This window comes from Anopheles coustani, chromosome 3 (assembly GCF_943734705.1).
Source record: "Anopheles coustani chromosome 3, idAnoCousDA_361_x.2, whole genome shotgun sequence".
Lineage (NCBI taxonomy): Eukaryota > Metazoa > Arthropoda > Insecta > Diptera > Culicidae > Anopheles > Anopheles coustani.
Window position 1 is genome coordinate 2,416,441 of NC_071288.1, and position 25,016 is coordinate 2,441,456.

Sequence of the window (25,016 nt, forward strand, 5' to 3'; positions counted from 1 at the left end):
GGATCGAGTGTTTGTATTTGGTTTTTGGTATGCAATGCTTGGTGGTTTAACATAGGGATGGGCATCAAACACAGCGTTCGACGATGGACGATCAAGCAGAGTAAATGGATTGATCCCACCTCGTGCTTCGTGATCGTCGTCGTTGGTTGCGTTGTGACTTCAAGGATGGATTCATGAGGAGCTGATGACGTTTGACATTTGGCTGCTACTGAGATCTCACTTGCAAATAGAAACAGTCGGCTAGTAATTAAAGCACAGCTCCTCCAGCAGCAGCTAGTCTCAATAGGCCGTCGTGGGCCCGTGGTGCACCAGGTGGTGATGGTGGTGGTGGTGGCTGAAGTGGTTCAGATGATTCATCGTGTCCGGACCGGCGGGTGGCGTCGGCGAGTACCATTCGTTGGGATGATGCTGCGGGTGGTGGTACAGCAGGTGGTGCGGGTTGTGGTGATGGCCGACGAGCATCGACGAGGGGGTGGTCGCCTGCGGGGACACGGAGGAGGCCGGGGTGAGCGGGAGCTGGGGCGGCGGCGGGGCCAGACTGGTCGCATGGTTCTGCAGCGACGCCAGGTGATGTTGGTGTGAGTGATGCGCCGACGATGAGTGCAGATTATGATGCTGACTTTGGCTCAGCAGGGAGGACGAGCCGGACGAGGATGTGCCACCACTTCCGCCACCGCCTCCACTACCTCCACCACCACCACCACCGCCGCTTCCACTGACCGGCGAGAGGAGGCTGGAAGACGTGGACTTCGAGGAGCTGCTATTGTTCACGTTGTTGCCGCTACTGCTTCCATTCCCGTTGCTCGAGCTGGTGTTGTTGTTGTTGTTGCTACTGCTGTTGTTGTTGTTGTTGTTGTTGCCGTGCAGGGAGTCGGAGGCGCTGGCGCTCAGCTTACTCACGCTGTGACCATTATGCTGGCCTTCGTGCAACCGACCGATCGATGGAGGTGTCTGCGTGCCGCCCGAGATGACACTCTCCGAGTCGGACTCCTCGCCATCGCTGTCGAAGTTGTGCGATGGAGACTTCTCACCCAAACTTCCGTGGACCTATGATAGAGAGCAAGCAGGAAGAAGGAGGAAAAGATTTCAGTTAATAACTTTAGCGCTATGCGGAATCAAATACGCGCAGATTGAATTGTGAAAGAACTTGTGGGTTTCGGAGGGAACATGGACGAGGTGTTCAGTTGAAATACAACTAAACGGAAAAAGGAAAAAATGGCCGACAAGATGCGTGCGCAAGTTGAAAAAATCAGCGTCCCTATCGGACCGGTTGGATCTCGAACAATTTATTTTCCCACTCGCGCAACGTTTCTTGTCCGCCTCGGGGTACCACTCGTTTACATACAAACCGAACCCATGTATTTAGTGGGGGCACCCACGTGGTAGGGAAGGGAATGCGGAAAAAAAGGGCCAGGAAATCTGACGAATGGGACACGAGCATAACAAACCCGCGACTCCCTTTTGCGCCGACACTCGTCCGAGCGCCTTTGGAGACGGGGGGAAAGGGCCTGTGGCTGAGACGGCTGACACTTACCTTCATGTGTTTCCGCAGCGATGATGGATGAGTGTAAGATTTATCACAACCATTAACACGACAGTTATACGGCTTATCAGATGTATGGACGTGTGAATGTTTCTTTCGATCGGAGGAATTAGCGAATCGCCTATCGCATCCTTCATGCTCGCACTTGAACGGCTTTTCACCTGTAAATCACAGCGAGAAGAGAAGAAGAATTAAGAGATGAGCGCAACGGAGCCGGGAAGGAAAGCGTAGTGACAGTTGGAAAAGTGGACTTTCCACAAACGTTGGTCCGCGTCCGGGGGCGTCGTTCGTCATCGTCAGCGCAGGAGTGACGTAGTAGTCTTCCTAGCGGACAATAGCGATAGCGGTTACCATAAACTCTCCTTTTCAATTCCAGCCTTTCGGTTTCAAGAAAATTCATCACGCACTATCAGATCGAAGGTCGGCCCGACCACGAGGCCCATTTCCCGTGTCCGGTTCCCATGTCTGCGCTTGAATGCTGCGTTTTTTTTTTTTGCTCAACACTCCTCTCCATCATTGGCAATATTCAAATTTGTGTGCCAATTCGATTTGTGGTACGAAGCGAAGAAATAGAGAAACCTGGCAAAAGCCCAAACAGCGTCCATAAATCATAAATTTAGCAACAAAAAACACGAGCCCATGGAGAAGTGAGAACAAATGCCCAGCGAACGCCGGATTTTGGCGGATATGAGACCAAAACTCTCGACTCGCAAATGGCGAAGGCTCGACCAAAGCGAATCGTCCGAACATACTTCGGATGCCATTCGAGGAAGTACTCGGAGGACTCAAAAATAGAGCCACATATAAAGATAAAACCCAAAACCCAAACCCAAACACACATACAGTAGAGCCTTGGAGAAACCTGGTTGTACGAAGGACGAGGACAGAATTTACGATCGAAGGAACCTGGAAAGGGAAGGAAACCTGGTGCGTTGTTGAGTCTGCGATGATATTTATGATGACTCCCTGATTTTGGCTTGCATGAGCATGTTTTCAGCATGTTTTTTTTTTCCTGAGTACCTTTTTCGCAATGTTCGCCAGGAATGTGACCTTCCCCCGAGGATTGGTTCCTTTGCGTAGGGTTTGCATACTTCGCTGTTAATGGATTTATGAGCCTCTGGAAGGGAAAATTAGTCACTCAAAAAACGGCTCAGATTCTCTCTTCTCCTGCGCTGAAGGTCACTATGGCCAGGTACCAAGTTTTGAGTCCTTCAAGCGTTGCAACATGCTGTAAGATGTGTGTATGGAAATTACTGAGGGATTCCTCGAAAAGGATACATTCTCAGTCCATCTTGGACACTATTCCGGTCTACATCTGCCTTTTAAGACCTACACGAAGTTAGAAATCCATGTCCTGGGAATGAACCTGTCCACGCTGGAGTCAAGCTCGATGTAAGGATTATTTTTCGTAAACGTAATAATAATCGGGATTGTAATAAAACGTCAACGCAACATTATCCTTTTTCCACGATACGCTCCTACCCGGATACTTAACCTACAATCGTGCGCTTTTTATATCCCAGTCTCTGTAACCCATGCTTCTTTTGTGTCCCTTTACCACGGAGGGAGGAGCAGAAAAATCATTCGAAACCACATCGAAAAAGGTGTTTCTTTCATTCCACGAGCGCGTACAAAAGAAATTGTTACCAAAATATAAAATACTTAACCTTCTCTCCCAAACAAAAAGCCCCCGATACGAGATGGGAAATGAAATAAAAGCCAAACCCGCGGTCAAAATCGATCCGGGATGCGATTGGGACCGAGCACTGGGTAATAAATGATCGGTTTAATATGTTTGCCCAATTTTACGAAGGCCGGTCAAGGCCCGGTTTGGTTCTCAAATAAATTATAATGCCATACTAAATGAAAAGGTGAGGGTCTTTTTTTCCCGTGGAGGACGATGGCGACGGTTAAAACGGCCAGAACTGGGTGAGGGAAAATCCAAATCCGAACCAGGCAGAAAAGTTTACCAAAGATCGTCATCCTTCTATCCTTCTCCTAGCGTTTACCCCGCTACGACATCCTTTGGGACCTCGCGCTTGAAGACGATTAAGGTAATAAATATTTTTCGAATGATTTGACAAGTAAGCACTATTCACTCGTCGTTAGTGTATTCTTTTTTTATATATGCTCTCTGCTTCCCAACTACTCTACGCTGCCTTTGACCGTTAACCGGATTTACGAAAGCTGCGCATGGCTTGCTCCGTTGATCCGTTTAATAGTTTCCCGAAACGACGCGAAAGCCACCCGCATACGAAAAAGCGTGCAACTTCGTCAAGCCAACGTGACATTGTCATCGCCATGGCCATCGCCGTTACAGTCAATAAACTTTCTCCCAAATGATCACTTTATATTCCCCGTCGTCACTCGTCGTTGACGTCTTTTTGGGCCACCGGTCGGTCGGGAAAATTCAAGTGAAAATTCCATCCCCCCATTCCAGAGCTCGCCTTTCATGGACTCCGCGTTATGATTATATATCATCCGCATAAACGTTTTTATTAAAGTCACAACCTCTTTCCGATCCCTCCTTTGTGTGGCGCGGAATTTCCACCCGTCTCCGTCCGACGAGGAGCACTCGGAAAATCGCCCGTCGACGTACAAGGCGCAAGGACGAATAAATGACACTATGGTTTCAACGACGGAATGACACTTGCCAAAGCGACGTAAACATGCCGCGGGACGAAGGACAGAAAAAGCGTGCGAGGGATGTGAAATGAACCGAAAACCGTTTATTATGTATTCAGATTCAGATTTGCCACCGGCTTTTCCCCAACCAACGCATACAAGAATAAATGATCTCTTTTTGTCGCTCACGCGTGCCACGGGCTTTCCCCTCATTGCATTTTCGAATCACTTTTTTACTTCCTTTTGCTTTATTTTCTCAAGCATGCATACGCGTCGGTTGGGTTTTCCACCCCGGAAGGGGTGTGAAACACACTTCGAGGAAGGATGTGTTTTCCTTTCTTTCAACCCACGAATCCCAAATCCGTGCACGTGCAGGAAGATTCATGAGGCACATTTTCCGCTTCCAGATGAAACACAACACAACACAATGATGAAGCGAGTAAGTATTTCTTCGCCAGAGTGAAAGGGATCGATCGACTTTAAGTTGACCTCGAGAGAAGCATAAGTCGAATGGTCGAAGAATTACAACTCCCTTCCGGGTTTCGGAAGGATTATCGGATGACACATTGGTTTTTGCATATATTGATATAAATCGCAGGAATGCCCTTCCGGGATCCTTCCTTAAATTCGGTTCAAACAATGATCGATGTATTTGAATATTTTTAATTAAATCATCCCTCAAGCCAAACTACGTATTCCTGGGGGCCAAGTGTGCTTTACATTTCCGATGGGATTCTTTCCCGAGGCCAAAAGCCTGGATCGACCGAAAAAGAGTAAATCCTCGATGTTGGATACGCTTGTAAAATGATACACCATCGAACATCGAGCGCTTTGTAGCAATTAATCCCTTACACCAACAGCCACGGGATGGTGGAAACGTCCCTCCCGAAAGCTGAACCAAAACCCGTGTGCCTCATTTGAATATTTGACGCCGTCGTAAAATAAAAACGAAACCAAAAAATGACCAGAACCCTGCCCTCGGCTGTAGAACATCGACACGGACTCGCGTATGGGACTCATTACAATTTCTTGGACCGAAGATTCTTGCGCTGCGTCCGAAAGACATAAAGACGAGACTCGAGAGATTCGAGAACGGGCCCTGAAGGTGGAGCGACCGAATAAACCCGTGCGTCTCCTAAAGCGCAGAGCGGAAAAGACGAACAAATTAACCGTTTCCGAAATTATTGTCTCTTAATATTCGAACGAAATGCGTAATCTTCATCTTAATTTGACGGGATTCATCTTCCCGTAATCGGACGGGGCAGCCCTCGGAGTCGGTGGTTCGATTTTCCACGCGTGCACGGTGGCGCCTCGGAAAGGAGTGGCCGGACTCCGGGGGGGGAAGATGAAGTGTGGCGTCAACGGAACCTGGCGTTCCCGCTATCGTGTCGTCGAGATCTGGGAATACGTTTTTCTCTCCTCACCGTTTTCCTCGGCGCTCCCCGAAGGGAACTGGACCAGGAAGGCGCGATTGATCGATAAGAGCTCGAAGCTCGCAAAGTCACCCGAGAGTCAACTCGCGATCGATCGCGATGAGTGGCACCAGATAGCGGTTAATTAATGAGTGTGCGTTAATTATTACAAATGACCGCGCGGGCAGGAGCGAAACCGGATCGATCGGGGACGGCGATAAGCTCCCTCGGGATGCATTCCCTTTCCCCTCGGGGACATGGCGCTCCGCAAGGGGATCGTTATTTTATTGAGGAATTTAACGTGGCGGAAGTTATTTCCATTCCAGCGTGTGACAACACACTATAAAGTGTGCGTGTTTGTGTGCAACCCCATGGGACACACATTCCAGAATTCAACTGCCATTCCAACAAGGCATGTGCTCGTTGCCAAACACCAAACATTGATCCGTGCTTCCGAATAGGAGTAACCCGAAACTAGGATGTAATGTCATTTTTTTTTAGAACAAAAATTCCATGCCGTCAAAGCTTACGCTTCTTTCAACCACATTCCAGCTTGGCCAGTTTAAATTGACAGTGATTTATGGATGGGAAAGGCTGGCTTTAAAACAATTTTAAACCAGCTTTAACGAAACCTGACAACATCAGAGATATTTGTTTAAGGGAACCATACCACCAGAGTGGCATTGTTGGGCCGTTTTAAACATGGCCCTCTTCTCTCCCGTCCTCTAACCTTGACGGAAAAGGGCTTTAAACTGCATTACCATCACCGGAGCCCAAGCGACAAAGCTTCGGGAGCCTATGTTGAGCTGGTTTTGTTTTTCATGATTTGCCATAATTTACAACCACCCCGAACGGAGTTCTCGGCGTGGTTGGCAGACGCCAGGCCAGCGCAATTTTGATTGTTTACCCTGTTGCCAAAAAAGCCATTCTCCGGAGAGGGAGGCTCGTAAAAGTATCATAAATTTGGCAAATGCTAACCAGCGGATGTGGGGGGACGCTGGATGAAGAAAGGCTACGGTAGTAAAATATGATTTTAAATCATTCATCTCATTACGCGATGAATTCGATCCAAAGCTGGCTGGTACGGTTCGATCGTCCAGCGTCATAATCGTAAAACTGCAGCCTGCGGAAACCTGTGGGCTTGTTTTAATTGCAAACATACACCATCACCAGCGACTGCTCGGAAAATGCGAAAATGCCTGTGCGAAGGACACAAGAGTGTTGGTTTTGACGGTAGAAACGTCAGAGAGAAAGACCGGACGCCCCGGGTTCCTGGAGGGTTCCGAAAAATGATTATGACCGTGATTATGTTGGCTTTTGATATTGAAATTAAATTATTCACCTTTACCTCCAGACCGGGAGCCGGAGTTCCTTTGCCGAAGCCCTGCGCGAAATGGGTGTCTTAATGAAAACTTTGTCACAATAGACATTATTAATTTAATGTAAATGAATTACGACCTCGTGGTCGGAGGGGGCATGACGCCCGACGAAAGCATGTAATCCGGGAAATGAATTAGACTATCAACTTTAATGATAGCCATTGGAGTGGAGTTTCTTACCATTTCTCCTTGCAGCAAGAAGGACTCGCGCAAAGACAAAAGGAAAACTTGACGCTTTCGGTTGTCAAAAGTTCAAAGTCACAGTGCTTAGTGATGGCTTGCGTCGACTTCTGTGCCGAAACTCAAAGCCAAGAACGAAGAGGTTGCCACAAGAGCTTGGAGCTCTCGAATGACTCCACTCCATTAAACCCATAAGCAGGACGACCGCGTGGAACGGGGACAATAAACAGCACACGCGAATCCACCCGATACACAGAAGGGTTACTGGCGGCAGGATGCCAACTCCACCCCCTCGGGAGAACGCATCGCACATACACGCCCGCACACGTGTCGCACACAAATGTTGGTGTCACTAGCAGATCCACGCCGCCGTTGGTTGTTTGTGGTAGACCGGAGCTGGAGCTGGAGCTGGAGGGAAGGAACACACAACAGACCCGGCCATTTTCTCCATTAGCTCTCCCTTTCGTTTCGGGGTTGGGTGATGTGTTTCCGAACCCTAGCCGGAGTAAGTCGTTGTGTTTGGTGTCACGCAAGCAACCATCCTTACGGCTTACGGCAACTACCGAAAGGATTTTCCTGCGACAAGGTGGAAAATGGGGTGACACAACTCGCGGGCGTGGAGGAAACACAATGATGGGTTTGTTTGTAGCTGAGTTGCTTTAGGTCTTTCTGCGGATGATGATATCACCAGACGATAAGTTTGCAAAGTAAAGCAAGCACACGACACCCATTCCGATAGATCCTTTCCCTTTTCATTACGTGATTGTGAGTCAGAAGAGCTGCTGGTACCAAAAATGGCCCCGCTTTGAGTTCTCCCGGTGTGCTTTTTTGCCTTTAATCTCCACCACGACATCGTGCCGTGGTATATAAATGGTTGTATTTAGGTTAACAGTTCTCCTTCCGAAATCCCGATTGTTCTATTAAAGATTTAGATGTCACATTTGAAGCACGCCCACAAAGAGATAGCTGTTGCGTGACCGTTGTCCTTAATGTGGAATGGGGTGCTTTTCATCAGCGACATATCCCTTTCGTTTGTCTATCGAAACGTGAACCTAAAGTCAAAACTTCTCCCGGTCAGTCGATTGGTTTTGCGAATACCGAATTCCACTGTTCGATTGCGCGGGATCTCAGCGCACGAGTTGAACATTGCACCCGGAATTTCAGACGACCAAGCCTGGCTCGGTTGGTTCAGACTTCGTGCACCAGTAAATACTCGCACGATGAATCATTCACAGTTAATTGACATGTTGATAGATCGTTTAAGCCGGCTGGCGTGGAGTAATAATAACAGAAAATAAAGAACAACTGCTCGCGCGGCCACGGAATTCGGCCTTCGAAGCGCATCGCCAGGAATGGACGCAAAGTTAATGCACGCATGAGCGAGTGCCGGCTCTCCGAGGGGGACTTTTTTAAGGTTTGGCGTGAACTGACAATGCCACAATGGCACGGAGAAATTGAAAATCTCCGATCCTCTGCGTAGCGACTTTTGGGAAACGGGAGATAGAAATTGATTTCAAGCTCGATTTTCGGCTGAACATTTGTGTTCCACCATTTTTTTCAACAACCTCCATAGGGCGATTCTTTTAGAAGATCCAACCACGAAAAACCATTAGCAGACAGGTAGGTCAAATATTAATTAACAAATTACTTCTATTTTCGGGAGGCTCAGAGCACATTCGGAGGTCCCATCTTGTCTGCGGCTGCCTACAACTCATCTATCCAGAGCCAGCGATACCTGATGCCTGGCCATTCTTCATGGAAGTATAAAAAAAACACCGAGAACATACAGACAGAACATATTGCCTCCACCTTGTCTTCAGCTTCAGCTTCAAGATGCCACCACGCGAAAACTCCGACCTCACCCGCTCAGGTTTATGATTAATGGTTTCCCGATTCCCGAGAAGGTGTCCGGTTAGGACCTCGTGAGACAGAGAGCGGGGGCCCGATGGAAGGTATTGATGGAGATTTTTCAAATTCTCCTTAAACAATGGTTCCCAAAGGCTGGGCCAAGCCCAGCGCGGAACGCGCGACGCGTGATCTCGCCGTAAAAATGAGTGGAGAACCACCAGAGTTTCCGTTCCGTTTCTTCGGCCGTACATGACCGCTGTTCTTGCGACCCCGGAATCGAAAGGTCTCTTCAAGGTGGTGAGGATGTGGGTGGGTGGGGAGCAAACACAATTCAACAACCGCGGAACAACAACAGCAGCAGTAGAGAAAAGGAAAACGAAACGAAACGATATGTACAAACAACATAAACAAAAACATAACAGAGCACATGTATCTGGAAACCAGATATGGAACGTGGATCAATGTTGATCTTTTGCGGGAATGTGTTCATTCCCTTCGCTGCGGCCTGTCGTTCAGGTGTGAGTGTGTGCTTGAGCTGATGCTGGGTACGTTAATTTCTTCGATACGAAGTTTGCATGAAAATCGTGTTTGATTGGAAGTCCGTTTTTGCGCTACCAAAATTATACCAGGTCATCTATGGTCCAAGTCGTCGGAGTCAAAATATGGTATACACCAGGACTGGAAGCAACCGGCACCAGAAAGGAATATCACGTGCTCTAGGCCTAGGATTAAGGACCCAACGTCGAGACTACGGCGAAGACGAAGTCATGAAACTAATTAAGAAATTATCTCAACTCTATCATCTACGTCACGGCTGTCAAACAGACCTAGAGCTGACCGGTCGGTCAGATGTTGTACGCTTCGATCGATCAGCAGTCATCTTGAAGCGGTTTCGTCATAGTCGTCTAGTGACGCACGACTAAGACCAGACTCCGAGTTCAGCTGAGAGAGTAGTTTCCCAGTGCGTACAAGCGAACTGCGAACTCACAATCTGACCCAAATATGTTGCGGCTCGCCAAACAAAACGTTTCACCAAAGGGGCCTGTCAAAACGCATTTGGAACTAACATTCGGAGACTAACGGAATGACAACTCAGGACCTAAGAAGCTGACCCTACTCCAGGACTCCCCAAATGGTCGATTCTTACGTAAACTATTTGTCATTCACTCGCTCTCTGAGGGGCAAGATGCATCGCTCCAACGTAGGAGTACGTAAGATCGTGTGCATTAAGCCCCTCTTCTCCTCCCCATCCCTCCCCTTCGGACGCACCTGGAAAGTGCCCGAGGTTCCAAGGTGTCTGCGCTGCGCAACTCCACCGAAACGCCACGTGTTCTTCCGCTCTCGAGCGTGGCTGAATGATGTTCAAACAAACAAATCGCGTGTAAATTAATCACCTCGCTTGAAACTGTGGCTTCATTTTCATACACTCGCCTGTTCTTCTACACCGTTTCGTTCAAATGAGGTGCATGTGAACGCCGGAACGCTCAAGGGAATAATATCGTTTCTGGAGGAAAAAGGAGCGCGAGTAAACCGTCTCTCGTTGTTTATTTGTGTTTTAACCATATTCTGACCGTAGACCGTACAGTCTGTACTTCGTACGCACTTATTTCTCTGTTGTAAAAAAAAACTAGAGATAGTTCCGAAGTAGAATTTCTTTGCCAAAACTGTACGTCGGTAGTTCATAAATCTCAAACTATAGGACACGCGTACAATGCTCATGAAAAAGACACCGTTCTTCCACTGAAAGATGATAGGCCTCTCACGCCAAACGGAAAAGGCTTCCGATAGGATAATAATTGCACTTGCAAAGACCCGCGGCCTCGGGACAGATGGCTCCGGCTGCTGCGTTCCGAGGGCCTCACCATTTATCTCCTAACGGTTGCGGCGTTATTTAGCGATCCTCATTTAGATCGCTGCCCGCAGATAATGCCCACCGATGGGCGCGTCCTCCGATGCGTGCCACGGGAGAAGCCGCACGCGCTTCAATCGCATTTTCTTATATTCATGTCCATAGGCCTCTCCTCAGAGACTCATCTTGTTGGGTGCTTTTTTTTTGTTGTTGGACATACACGCAAACCACGCGAGGAATGTATGGACCCGAGACCTGAATGACAACAAAAAGCACATCGTAAAGGATTATATTTCATGCCATTAGTGCCTTTGTTATTGGAATGGGAAGATGTTTTACAAGATAATCGCGACGCTACGGCCGGCCGGGAGGAATCGAAGAATGGGTGCGCGAGACGACGATTAAATTTCCTACCTCATTGACAGTCCTATTTTGGGTAGGTTGGTAAAGTTGGGGTTGGTACGGTGAATCATCAAGCAAAACGTCGTTCGGACTTCCTTAGGTTTGGAGCTATTTGCTGATAGCTCTCGGTTTGGTACTCGCTAAAATTCAATCGACTACGAAGTATCACTTTTCCGACAACTGCAGAATAAGATGGACTATGAAAAAATAATTCATTCAACTCCAGCCACGCTGGATGCTGGAGAGATCGTAAGTCAATTGGGGGACCTGCAAGCCTGCATTATTTCGATGGCACTTCATATTTTCCGCCTGCCATAATACGTGACCGGCTAGTCAATTGGTATCTTCCTTTTTAGAGAAAATAACAATTTGCGTCGTTGTGCCGGTCTCAACTCCCAGCAGCGATATTGTACACATATGGCCATGCAAACGTAAGAACAGGGGGGTCGGGGAGAGGACTCAGGCAGCGGAATATCGGGACTACTTGCAGATGCATCTGTCTGGCCGGGATGGAGATCGCAATTGTAAAGCAAATAATTTATATCCATAGGAAACTAAATTTATGTACACACCACCGCCGTGGACCGTGGGTCAGGTGTGTTGGTGTTGGTGCCTCGAACCCTCGAAGGGGTGAGTCCCGATGGGCTTTGCGTTAGTGTGATTCGTGGAAAATCCACCACAAAACCACAAGCGGCCTCAGAAATGTGCACGGTGCTATCGGGTGAAATCAATAAAAATATATAACACTCCCTTAAATCAAATTGCACGACTCTACTCACGACCTTTGTCCTTCCTCCCGGCCGAAACGGGGGAGGGAAGGAAGCGTGCGTTTGGGGGATTGGTGTCCCATCGTATTCCGGTACACCACCGAGGGCACCACCAGCTGCGAGACCCAACGACCCACCCCGAAAGTGTTGTCCCAATCCAAAAGAGAGTCGTTCTCTTCCGAACGACTGCTCGTAATCTTTGGCACATGTGGAAGGATATTGCCTTGGGTCTGGGAGGGGGGAGGGATTGGAGTGCGAAGGGGAGGGCCGAATGAATATGTGTAAAAAATTAACAATCTCGATCTATTGTCTTCGGCTTCGGCGGGATCCACCTCGGTGCCGTTGCTCCCAACTCCATGTCCGAACGGATCGTTTGGTCTGAACCCTTTTCCGTGTAGCGCGTTCGTGTTTTCATTGGAAAATCGTGCCATTCCGCAAAACGGCCGCCCTGCATGGTTACCGCCACGCCTCCTCTCGCCAGGGTAAAACTCCGTCAGTGTCCGTCTCGTTCTCGGGGCACCCTTCCGAGTGTCTAACGTCTTTGTGGACAAATCGAGTCGAGCGTTTCGGTTTCCTTTGCAAGGAGAATCTTTGCATCTCCGAACGCGCTATACCAACCATTTTTGTGGGCTACATTCCGATCAACCGAGTCCGATGGTTGTCCTGCACCTTATGGTACCATAGGTTGACACTTGCTAAGCTCTGCACATTCTTTCGAGCGACATTTGGATGGTTTCGGAAGGTTAAGGTATATTAATATTTACTATTAAAGCTTTCCAAGTTCCATTCGTGTGTCGCTTGAGCAATCTTACCATTTGCTGCACATTCGCCGGGTTTGATGCATGACGAAGATGATGGCGATGATAATCATCAGTCGCATAAGAATGCACCACCGGTAAAGGGCGAACCGCAAGCCTTCCGCATGGTGGTATACAACGATATTGTTCGACCACCATACGGCGCATGGGATTTTACTACAGGCTTTTCAGTCCTCCGCCCTTATCTTCAGGGAGTCAGATGGATTTAGCTTTATTTATTTTTTACTTTTACCCTCCTGCCTTTCCCTGGTCGGTGGTGCAGAATTTGTACAAGACCGAACCGAAAGCCAAATATTTGCATACGATTATTGCCATTACAAAGCAATCAGATGTGTCGTTTTTTTTATTCGCTGCCCATGAGATATTAAATAATGTATTTCGTGATTTTAATGCTGCTCGTCACGAATTTGCAAACCTTACCGAGGCACGCTTTCCAGCCCGGCCGATGCATACCGCGCTTCTAATATGCTGGACGGCCACTCCATTCAAGAAAAGGGGGCCTTGAAGTACCCGCACAATTTGCCCCAACGAGGAGTAAGCGAGCATCCATTCGCCCTTTTTATTTTTGTTTGCAGATTCCAAGCTCACGTTCCTTCACATTCCAACTGCACCGACTAACTAAGCGAACAGTCCGATCCCGTATGGCGTGGTGGGATTCTATCGTGTCGAAGAGTTTCCCCCGCGCAAGGCTGAAGACTTTCAACTACACAACGACAATTGGCATTCAGCGAAGGCAATGTCGAATCAAGATGATTAATAACGTGGAGTTCGAGTGGAGTGTCTGATGATGACTTTGTGAGCGATAGCCCTTTAAAGTATGACGCTAACCCTTCAAACAACTAATACTAGGGCCCTATAAGTCTGATTGCAGAATAATAAAGACTTCGCAAACGGTTGGCTACAATTATAGACGATGTCCTTCATAGTTCCCGATCAGGGTAAGGCCAAATAGAACCATTGGAGTTTCCTGACGACTCAACTAATCGATCAGAGAGTCATTAGGCGGTTCCGATGAGAGAAGAACGCGAAGCTGTAAACTCGACCTTACCTTATTTAGCAACTTGTTTCAGTTGGAAGTGATACCTTGGCCATCGCCGAGAACCATCCACATAGATGACATCTGTCGTCGAAACAGGCAACCCCTTAGTACCATTCTTGCTCAATCTTTTGCCCTCATTTGTCTGCGGAAAACGTGCAAGCCAATTTAAGCAGATTCATTTTCCACCACCCCAGCTACCGTTTTTGCGGGATAAACTGCCATATCTATGTTTGTGTGTGTCTGTTGTCTGTTCTTGAGTGATCCTTTCTCCGTCCCTCTCGACACCGCTCGTCGGTTGTTTATTTGTTTTTGTTTGTGCCCCGGTATTGACGCGACACCGGCCATGATTAGGATGATGAATGAACTGACGAAAACAATGGCGGTTTTAATCCCGTCCTCGTTTGTCTCGCTTTTGCTCGTTCGCGTTCCTACTGCAAGTGATCTGCCTTCTCCGGGGCGAGACATCTCCTCACGTTTTTGGTGCCTTCGACGATGACGGTAAATACACATTTTCATTGTCCCGGGGGGTGAAAAATACCCCTCATTTCCTGCATTTGCCTCGCTTTACCTTCCAACCTGGAGGAGTTCTGGTACCCGTGCGTTCTGAAAGCGGAAGGAAGAGAAGTTCTATCCGCATTTGCTATCCTAGGGGTAGATAATGCACACACAAACACACAGACAAAGAAAGGAAAACCCACCCCGATGGTGCTGACAGTGGGCCATGAAGAGGGCTGACGGTCGAACGGAGAGACTCGCAAAGGTCACCGAGCGGAGAAAGAGAGTATTTAACATTCAGTGGTTATTAGCCGAATATTTCCGCTACACTTCGCTGCACCGGGAAGCGACGGAAGGGGAAGGGAACCGAGAGGAGGTTACGAATAGATACTTTATTTCCTTTTTTGGTTTCCTCCACAGCAACCTCCTTCCCGTTCCCCGCAGGTAAAAACGAAGATGTTTTCATCGAGAGAAGTAAAATCCCGGACGCGTATACGATCGTACTTTGTGGAAAAGAAGCTTCGCACCAACAATCCCGGCAACACAATCCCCGTGAAGGATTTCGCTCTTATGTGTCTATTTGTTTGCCTTGAGACCCCGATGATCGGTGCTCAAGAAGAGGGTGAGGTTGCACGTTGGTTTTGACGTCACATCCTACAGATGTGCACCCTTGAAAAAGAGAAACCTACGAGAAGGACACCAACACAACACAATGCGCAAAAGAACAGTAGGCGCACAATGGGAATGGAAGTCTGACGTCCGCGCACCATCCTTCAGCTTTCGAGTCGGATCGAGTGCAAGATCGTCCGTTGAAAAATGCGATCCTTCCCGACTGAGAAAAGGTAAGACCCTATCGCTTTTCCTACCGCTCCGTTAACGGATCTCGGGAAGAAATCCTTCGGCAATCGGGAATCGAAACTCCTGTGCGCGGAGGAGCATTGTGCGCAAATGTCAGATTCGATTTCGTCGGCACACTTCGCCTCGGAACGATCTGGAGCTGGCGCTCTCTTTCACACTCCCAGCCGGGAGCCCGTGTTGGCGGATTAGATGACGCCGTTTCCCAGGGTGTCGAATTACGCGCAAGCACTCGCGAGATTGAAGGTGGTCGGATCATTACATTCTTGGGTTTCGTTCTCGCCTTTTTGTTTTTCCTCAGTTTAAGGGATCTTTTCCCAGTCCCCTCTGGTTCAGTCAAATGTTTTTCCAACCACCAAGAAATGGTAGCGAAATGTGAACTCATGCGGAGCATGAAAAATACCGAGCAAGATGTTTCTGCAAGAAAACACTATTCGTAAGCAACTTTAGCTCAGAAAATCAAAGGATAAAAATCCCCCCCGAAGGCTTACACACACATACACTCCCACAACAGCAGCATGTTTTATTTTATTTTCCCATCTACTCAACCATAAATTAAACTTTTTGACAATATTAAATTCACCAAGGCCTCGTTTTGAAAATGCGATTCTGTGTCGGAGTGCCGAAATTTTCTTCACAAAACAAACGGACAGCAAAAAAGGCCAACGGAGAGGGAAGCGACCGCAAGGCCGGGATGCCTGATGCTGAAGCAGAAGCATCCATGGGAATGGAACGTGTCGAAACTGAAACAATAGAAGCGTTGGAAAATTTGTTCGCACGGAATGGCCTTCCCCGCAGGCCTCCGCTCGCTCGGAGAAGTGGGGTTCGTGATAGGGAAATAACAAGATAACTCAACTGTCAAAACGATCAGCAAATCGTGAGAGCTCGAGCTCCACCATCGGTCCACCACGCGGCCAGCGTACGGAACGTACGCAAACTGATTTCGGTATGGAATTCAAAACTGTGTTCGGTTGAAACAAAATAAACGAAATTCTCCTCGGGACGGGATTACCTTTTCGTAGGCGCGCAGAGGTATGTGAGTATGTTTCGGATGTGTTTTTTACCTTCCCTTTTTTTCTTTTCTTATCGCCATCAAAAGTGTGTTATGTTGTCAGAATTTTTGAAACCTGCTTTCAGTCCGTGTCCCTTGTTGCGAGATTGCTGACGTTTCGTTGTGTTTCATTCGGGGTGGATTAGTGCTTAGCTTCTAGTTGGAGTATATTGGGTTGCCACTGCTTTGTGGCACGTTTAACATGATTGACCCCCAAAAATGACGTGCATACGTTCAACTTTGGGTCCTTTTGCTTTCGGAAAGCTTGCAGCTGCTCCGATGGAAGTAACGATTAACCTATTTGTGTCATATGAAAAGTATGCCAATTTACGGACACAAACATGTCAGCCTTCTTCTAAATTTAACGGAAAGAATCAAAAGTTCAACTTCCTTCATGAGTGTCATTAAGAAATTACAGCAAAATATGCTAAATTTGATTATTTTTGTATCATAACAAATGTCTAATAAAACGCACGACATTATCCTTGCTTTAGCAGGCAACAGTATGACCAGGATGCGGGACAATAACACTTTCCTGCATTGGTTGGGACCAATCCAAAGACCGGAACACTACGATCTGATACCAAACGGAGCAGTTTAATTGGCCGTGGCAGAGCAGTTAAAACCAATAGCAGTTAATTGCGCTCCGGACGGAACAAGCGCCATCTTCACGAAACGATGAAAACGCTTGCCATTCGCAGCGTTGGAAGAAGCGAGTTTTCGGTTTGGGGAGGAGGTTTTTCCTACCCCTTTCACCACTCTCTGTCATCGATATCAAATTACATCGTAAAAGTAAATCATTTATTTTATTATCGCTATATCAGTTCGGTGCGCGTTCGGCCTCGCGGCAAATATTAACCCGATCGTCCCGGACGGTCAAAAGGAAGAAAAACCCAGGAATGGGTCTTGAAAGGCAGGGAAATGTTTTCAGTTTTATTACATCCTCACGTTCGCGACTCGCGCGCCTCGTCCGTGGTACGGTTTTCAGTGCTGGAGGAAAATGTTCTCAGCGTCGCGTCGTTTCGCGTCCACGAATGATCGTTCTTTTCATTTCGTGTCGTTCAGAATGAAAGTAAACATTAAACAAGCACAAGATGCTTAAATCGCCCCAAGCGGCAGGTGATTAACTCACCCCTAGTTTTTGTGTTTACTTGTCTGTAAGCACCTTGCATGATGTTTTTCTCTCACTTCTTCTCACCAAGAGTGAGACAAGCCCCAGCGACCAACACGAAACGTGCAGCAACCCCTTGAATGTGTGGGTTTTGGGTGGGTTTTTTTTTTCGTTTTCAACATATTGAGTTGTCGTGACAATCTTCTGTTTCATTATGCTCCAATCATCACACCTACGCCTTTCGCTCTTTTTCTTTTACACCGAGAGAACATCCATGAGTCCTGCAAGATCCTTGCTCATCTCACGCGGTGCAGCTCATCTCACCGGTAACAGCTCACAACGAAGCAGTCGTTCCATTCTCCGACGGATGCGATTCGCGTATTGAAATGTCATTTTAGCAACATCCCTGGGGCCTACTACCCCCTCCCACCGATCGCTTTTTGTTTCTTTCTTCACATTTTGTTCATAAATGCTGTGACGCATTTACATAAAACAAACATAACTCTTTCCTTCTCATTCCTGTTTCTTGCCGTTCGAATGTACTTTTTACCGCCACGGGCTCTTTTTTCCCAAAGTTTTGTTGCTTTTCATTCTGGAGGACCCTTTTTTTCTTCTCCGAAAGCCCTCCATGGGAAAAGGCTCAGCGGGATTTGAGTGGAGCTATATTGTATCTCCTTTTTGACACCTTGGAAGCTTTACCCTTTCCCCCGGCTCTGGTGGAGGTGGTTGTGTGTGTTTTTCTCGCCTCCTAATGATTCATACACGTTAGACGCACAGTTCGATTTTGCTCCCATTTTTATGCTCATCTAATTTATGACGTGGTAATGAAATGGAGAACTTTCTTCTTGCTCTTCGAGGCGCCTTCACATCTCGACGTCGTCTTGAGCGCGGCGGCAGGAGTGAATATATTCTTTTTAATAATTTATCGTATTATTATGGAAATTCGAGCATGAGGCTCGCGATTGAACAAGCCTTCAGAGCCTGCTATGATTTAATGGTAAGGCCAAGGCGACTCGGAAAACGGAAAACGGGGCCGAACAATTAAAAGCTCCAACATTTTTGGTCGTCGCCGTTCGAAGATTTATTCACCCCCAAGCGTTCAGCGATGTTTCGAAAAAGAACAGTCTTCCTCTGCTTTCTACAACATGCCGGGGGGAAAATTAACTCGTTCCAAAATATGGTTTGTCAAAACATTCTGTTTAAAGGCTCGGAAACCCCTAGAACAGGATATCGAACCACCACACCGAGATGAGAAAAGATGCGTGAATTGCGACGACAAAGGCAGATGAAATATTGGGTTATATATTTGCTATTAGCTTAGCACATCGTTAACGTGCGGAGGAAAGGAGGTTCAAAGGGAAAAGAAATGAGGAGGAAAAAAGACACCACGTGCGATTAAAGAGCAAGAAAGAAACACACCAGTGACAAACGAATGATGATGCAACAGGGAAGGTCCTCTTCGTCCTCAACCGCAGCGTTTTTCCAGGGTGTCCTCCATCCCTTTTGATGCGCAGCGAAGCGCAAATCCCCTCCGCCGAGGGGAAAAACGGACGAATCGCACCGATGCACGCATACCTGCCGTATCGCATGAGGAAATGAGGGAAAATTTTAGGGGAGGGATCGGCCACGGCCGACCGGCAGCCAAAAACGTGAAAGATCATCGTGATTAGGCTGGTTATGAAGCGTGAAACGTAATGACGACGATAAGTATCATCGTCGTTGCTGTGTCTCTGTGTGTTTTGGGCAACAACAATAACAACAACATCAACAGCATCATCATCATCGTCGTCGTCGTCAACATCATCATCCAGTCCAGTCTGCCATGTCTGTTCGGGTCCCAAACGGGTTTATAAGCTTCTCGACGGGCACGCGGCTTCGTACGAAATAAAAAAAGAGGGAAACAATGAAGCCAACACCAAACACAGAACAGACCGAGTGCTAAAGCGAGCTTCAAAAAAAAAAAAGTACGGAAATAAAGTACTCGAAATAAACCATCCCGGTGGATGGATTTTCGCTTAAACATAAGGCGAAGAAGGGGTCGAAGGATGAAACCCAAATGGTAAAGCCGGGGGTAACCTGTGAAGGATTTATATTTTAATAACAATTCGATCATCTGTTCGTATTTTTTACTGACGTTTGAAATTGGCGTCGCCCGGTACGCCGCCATCTTGTTCGGACGACACACCCCTTCGAAATCGTTTGGATGATTCCGTTTTTTTTCCACTCTTTTATATGCACCGATGTTGTAGTTCTTCGAAACTCACTCCACGCTATCGTTCGAACGCTGCGACGTCCCAAGATGGATGTGGCAACAGTCAAAACAGTCATTAAATAAAAACTCTGACCATTTCCGTTGACGCATATTTGAAAAATGATTGAAATCGTTCTTTTATTGTCGCGTGTTTGATTATTGTTTGGTTTGCGATTTTTCTTCTCTGAATCAACGTTAAAAAGCTTTCCCTTTCCGTAGTAAAAAAAATTAAAACGGATTTCAGTTGGTTTATCGAGCAGATCAACACGTATCATAGCGTGTTCCGTCGTCACGTTTATCCCACTTGCTGCAAACCCATATCTTGATTCAGAACATTGTAAGCCGGTAAGCCAGTTCTTTTCGAAGAGCGTGACAACTCTGGACCGTAGCTCATAATCGACCCATTTCACACGCTTTTCTCCAACTTTCCGACACGTCACACACCTTACACAATGTCCTTGGCTAATCCTTACCCCCATTCCCCGCCTCTCGGAACAAGCTTGAATGATCTAATCCAGTTTCTAAGTAGCTTTACACACTTTCGACTTCGAGTGCGGGGGAAACGAAACAATTTCACGAATGTCAAGGAGATGCTCGAAACACACACACACACAATCTTTCAACAAGGATCGATTCCGCTCTCATAATCCACAATATGCCGGCGTGACAAGGCGATGCAAGAGGTTGCTGCAGCTCAGGTAGCTCCGGCTCGTGCATGTTTATTTATTCGAAGCAAGTTTTTCTTTCTTCTAACCACTCGACCCAACATCATCGGATGGCTTCGGAAGGTGGGAGTAACAACAAACAAACTCTTCGTTCGCAAACGCAAACACAAAGACGAAAGACGTCCTTCGAAAGGAACCCAAAGTAGGAGCAAGAGAAGTAGAGAGCAGGAAAAACAACAAAACTGAAACGGATCCGACTAAGAACTTCCAGAACAACACCGCCCTAACACCGGTTAATCCTTCGACCTATGCGAGATTTTGCCGAGGACGGGAAAGGACTTCGAAGTCCGATGAACTTTGGGTAGAAAACTTTGTGGCAGGCCGCTTGATTAGTTATTGAATTCCGTTCCAGCGCTCCGTTTATCCTTTCTGATCCCTCTGATACGCCCTCTGCAAGCCACTCACACACAGGATAATCAGTCCGGGGCAAACTGAACTTTCTCGAGAGTGCGAAAATTGTGGTTCTCAGTCCAAAGGTGAAGGAAAAACAAGGAATCCTGGAAGCCTTTTTTAAACAGTTCTTTGGCTCATTCTTTGTTCCTTTTTGTTACGAATTGCATAAACCAAAGCATGAGGTTCTAGATTGTTATCAGCGAGAGAGAAAAATATTGCAAAATTTAGATAAAATTATGAGAACTAACAGGATTGTTACGCCCATGCACATAATTTTGAAACACAATCCATTATCAAAAGGCTCCGATCGAAGGTTTGGAAAAAGCCACAGATTAACGAACTCGGTTTGCTGAAGCCTCATTTGAAGTACCAGAGAAAATCTACCTTTCCACAAAATCGGGACGAAAGGAAAGGTAGCTTCAAATTGAAATTACCTAAGAAGTCAATTTTTGGACAGGGTTTTTTTTCCTTCTTTTCTTTTCCTTGATTTGACTGTTTTTGATGTGCGTGATTTTCTTCACCCTCTTCCCTCTCGACCTGCTCCGAAGTGAGAGTAGGATTTTATATTTTTTCGCTTCCGTGCTCTACTTGGCGCCGCTGCCGACCCACCTTCACTCCTCCCGACCCCATGACCACCTTCTTCTTCACCCTTGTCAAATAACAAAAACATCTTCTGAACTGTCATATCTTGATGTACACAACGGTGGTTTCTTCCATCACTGGCTTCGAATCCAATTTTTTTTTCTGGAACGACGAGCATTTTCCAGGCGGGTCGTTTTGGGGGGGCATTCCGATTCTCTGATTGTGTGTGTGTGTGTATTTATTTGATGTTGAGACACACATTAATCGTATATACGCGTATATATCTTCTAGCGTTTTCTTTTCCGATATAGAAATGAACGCTGGAGCTGAAATAAGTTTTCTGCCCATTTCTCCCGCCCGAACGAGCGCCATTCGAAATCGATTCGATGCTCTGATGTTTATGACAGTTACCACGAAACTCAAACGCACGGCACAACGGATGGTGACGTCGAACAAAAACCCCCGAACCAAACGTCCATGGCGCTGTTGATGATGATGATGATGATGATGATGTAGGACCATATCAACCTTACCTTCAATTGAGCGACGGGGCAAACAAGAAATACCAACATGGAAGGCGAACATGAAGGGGAAATAAATTTGTTTCTCCGATGGCTCGGACGGACTGAATCTCGGATAATTTTTCTCAATCCAATCCGAGACGGTGCTGCTTCTGATGCTGTAACTGTTGCTGACGTTGAAGCTCTCAAGCTCGGGCTTGTTAAAATTGGCCAAAGCAAGCCACGAGCGTTTCCCATCGCCGAAGTTGTAGATAGTAATCATGGTCAACTCGAATCGACTCAACCATGTTAGGAACCCGTTACGGTCACACAAAACACGCCTTTTCTAAGCGATAGAAGACTATGCTATCGGTTTGTTGATGTGCACACAAACTAAACATGTTTTACAGCTTTAGTTGTGGGCCGAAATCAGCTGAGTTCAGAGTTCTTCGATCACTCGAACAGAGGAAAACCCTCAGTTTAACTTAGTACTCAAACACACAAAGCCTTCATCGATGATGAACTGTTCGTAGCAATGGGAAAGAAACTGAAATGGCCTGTGAAGATAAAGAAAATGCCATCCCTTGCGGAAGGCCACTGATAAACGTAAGCCAGGAATCCTAATGTCCTCGGTTCGGACGCTTACACTACCAAACAGTGCGTGTATTGTTTGTGCGTTTTGTCAGCATAGTTTGAATGCCTTTCGGGTGTCCTTAGACCTCTTAGTCCGACCGGATTCTATTGTCCTGTGGCAAGAGGAGAAAAAAGGACATTCATCCTGAATGCTCCGTCCTTGAGCGTCTCGCTTCAAAGAAACGCTTTGAACATAGGGTGAACAGAAATTGCGCCAAGTTCGGAAAAACTACTGTTTAAACACAGTTTAAAGTGCAATCTCAATACCACACCGACAAGCACACGCACACAACGAACGGCCGGAGATTGAAGGAAGGACTCGGCCGACATCTTTAACCTTCCTTTAAGCCGGCAGTTGAACGTTCCCCGACACGTTTGGCGACATCGATCGAAGCGCCAGGAAAGGTAGGCTAAACGAAAACCGCATCCGAGCATAAACACACACACACACATTTCACCATAGAACGAGAAACGGAGAGAAGGAGGAGACAGGGAGTGGAACATAGTCCTGGTCATTTTTCATCGTAGAACCGTATGTTTCTGTCAGTTTTCCTTCCTCCCGTTTGGCCACCACCCGAGCCAGTGGAAAAACACGGTGCGATTCGGGTTTTTTCGGGAAATGCGCGAAGAGATCTTTACTTGAACTTGGAGCCGAGGGGAAAAAAATCGACAAAGTTTCCCTTCGACCCATGTCGATCTTTTGTACAATCAATAGGACGAGGGCAAAAGATAGAATAAATAGAAAAAAGGCATCCAACTCTCCCCCACAAAAAAGTCAGAGGATGATCATGATGGTGTGTTTTGGGGTGGGTTCAAACCCAAGCGTTCGGAAAAACTTTGACACATTCGAGAAAATCCAACCGGAGGGGCCGAAAATGTTGGGACAGCCTTTTCTTTTTTACTTTCCACCCAGAGCTGGGTGTTTTTGTGTGTTATTTTTACGTTTTTCCTGTCGTCCCACAAACTGCTGGACAAGAAATCGTGATAAGGAAAAGGCCGTCCCGGGGACGGGTAGAAGGATTTTTCTTTCTTTTGGATGGATTTTTTGTTCAAGATATTTCTTCTCTCCAACAACGAAGTTGGAGACAGCGATCCACCACCTAGCCGCCCGCTTATCTCTTCCTGCTAGCCTTCGTTTCCAGTTCCGCTATTTATTATTTTGATATTAATGTTGATGATAGATTTTTAATGGCACCCGAGACCCGTCGCGAATGAGCCGGCCAAAGGGCCGAGAAATAATAGGAAAATATAAAAAAAAGACCGGTGAGAGGAAAAATAAAGAAAACTGTTAAAGCGGAGCGGAAAACGACGAATGGGAGAAAAAAGAACCTCACTCCCGCGGACAGGCGGAAAGATCCATTGCCCCTGGACGGGGCAAAATGGCACCCGAAAGAATCGATAAATTATGTGCGCCCTCTCTCAACCCCCTCGGTCGGCCATTCTGCCACCCTCTGCCGTTTGGCCTAGACCACGACTATTGTTTGTGCCCGGGCCACAGCAAACCGTCCCCGAAGTGCGCACATTACATTGTTTGACGTGAAGCGAATCGGAATCGAATCACCGAGAACGAATCGAAACACTGGAATGGAAACCGGAGACTGCCATCGTCCAATGAGCGACCCTTTTGTGTGGCGTAAATTGGTTTGTTTTGATTTGCGGCGGAATGTTTGATAGCAAAATAAATGACACAACCAAGAACGTCGGGGTGGAGAGTGACGAATCGACGGCTTTAAAGTGTTCAATATGTTCATGGCTTGAAGTGGAAGCTTAAGCTCGCCTTTGGGATCGGGACCAGATGTGTCATCGAGAGCGATACGAAGAAAACGACAAAACAAACCCTCCAAAACAAAGAACACGGAAAAAGGACTTCAAGGACTCACACAGATCTCGTAGAAGACCCTCAATCTTATCTCAAGTGGTCACTTAAGCTCGTGTTTGACATCGGTTTGGAAAGTTGATCGCGATAGGGAACAGTGAGACACAACAAGCATCTTATCACTCCGAAGGTCAACGAGGATATCGGAAACGACAGCTACGGACGGTAGGCGATCGTTAAAATCGTCTCTTCCAAAACAACCAAAAAGAGAAGTAGCCGTTCTCAGGCGGTCCAAGTCGTAATTTGATCTCCATTTTCTTCTCCTCCACGGGACCACAGGAGAAGAAGCAGCAACGTCTCGGCAATGACGTGGAAAGTGATTAGGGCTTTGTTTTAACAGCTCATTTGACGGCGTTGAAAGAGCATCTGGCCCGGTTCGCGTTCGGAAGGCGAAACACGCGTGGAAACAAATAATCAATTTCCACCGGGCAAAGGTAAGGCTTCGTTCGTTTGTTCGGTCGGCGCGCGAAAAAAGGGCGTTTTCAAGTAGGCGGGCTAAATTATACACCGAACACACACGGTTATTATACGCTTACACCAATCGACGGTCCGAAAAAGGTGAAGACAACACAGGGATTGAGAGGAACGAGCAGGACCCCATATGTTGCTGGAAGTGCTTCGTTTCGGGAGGATTTCTTTCATTGACCACCATCAGACAATGCCCCGAGGGTTTTCAAGGCTT

General features: G+C 47.1%; 1 protein-coding gene across 1 annotated transcript in view; it reads right to left on the bottom strand.

Annotated features, from left to right (window-relative positions):
* Positions 1–279: 279 nt before the first annotated feature.
* LOC131258695 (pair-rule protein odd-paired) overlaps positions 280–25,016 on the bottom strand; it is a 30,116-nt gene continuing 5,379 nt past the window's right edge. Inside the window, exons 2-3 of the mRNA XM_058260065.1 lie at positions 1,535–1,704; positions 280–1,047 (exon numbers count right to left, since the gene is read on the bottom strand). Coding sequence (XP_058116048.1) covers positions 280–1,047; positions 1,535–1,704 — 938 coding nt within the window. The remainder of the gene's footprint in view (positions 1,048–1,534; positions 1,705–25,016) is intronic.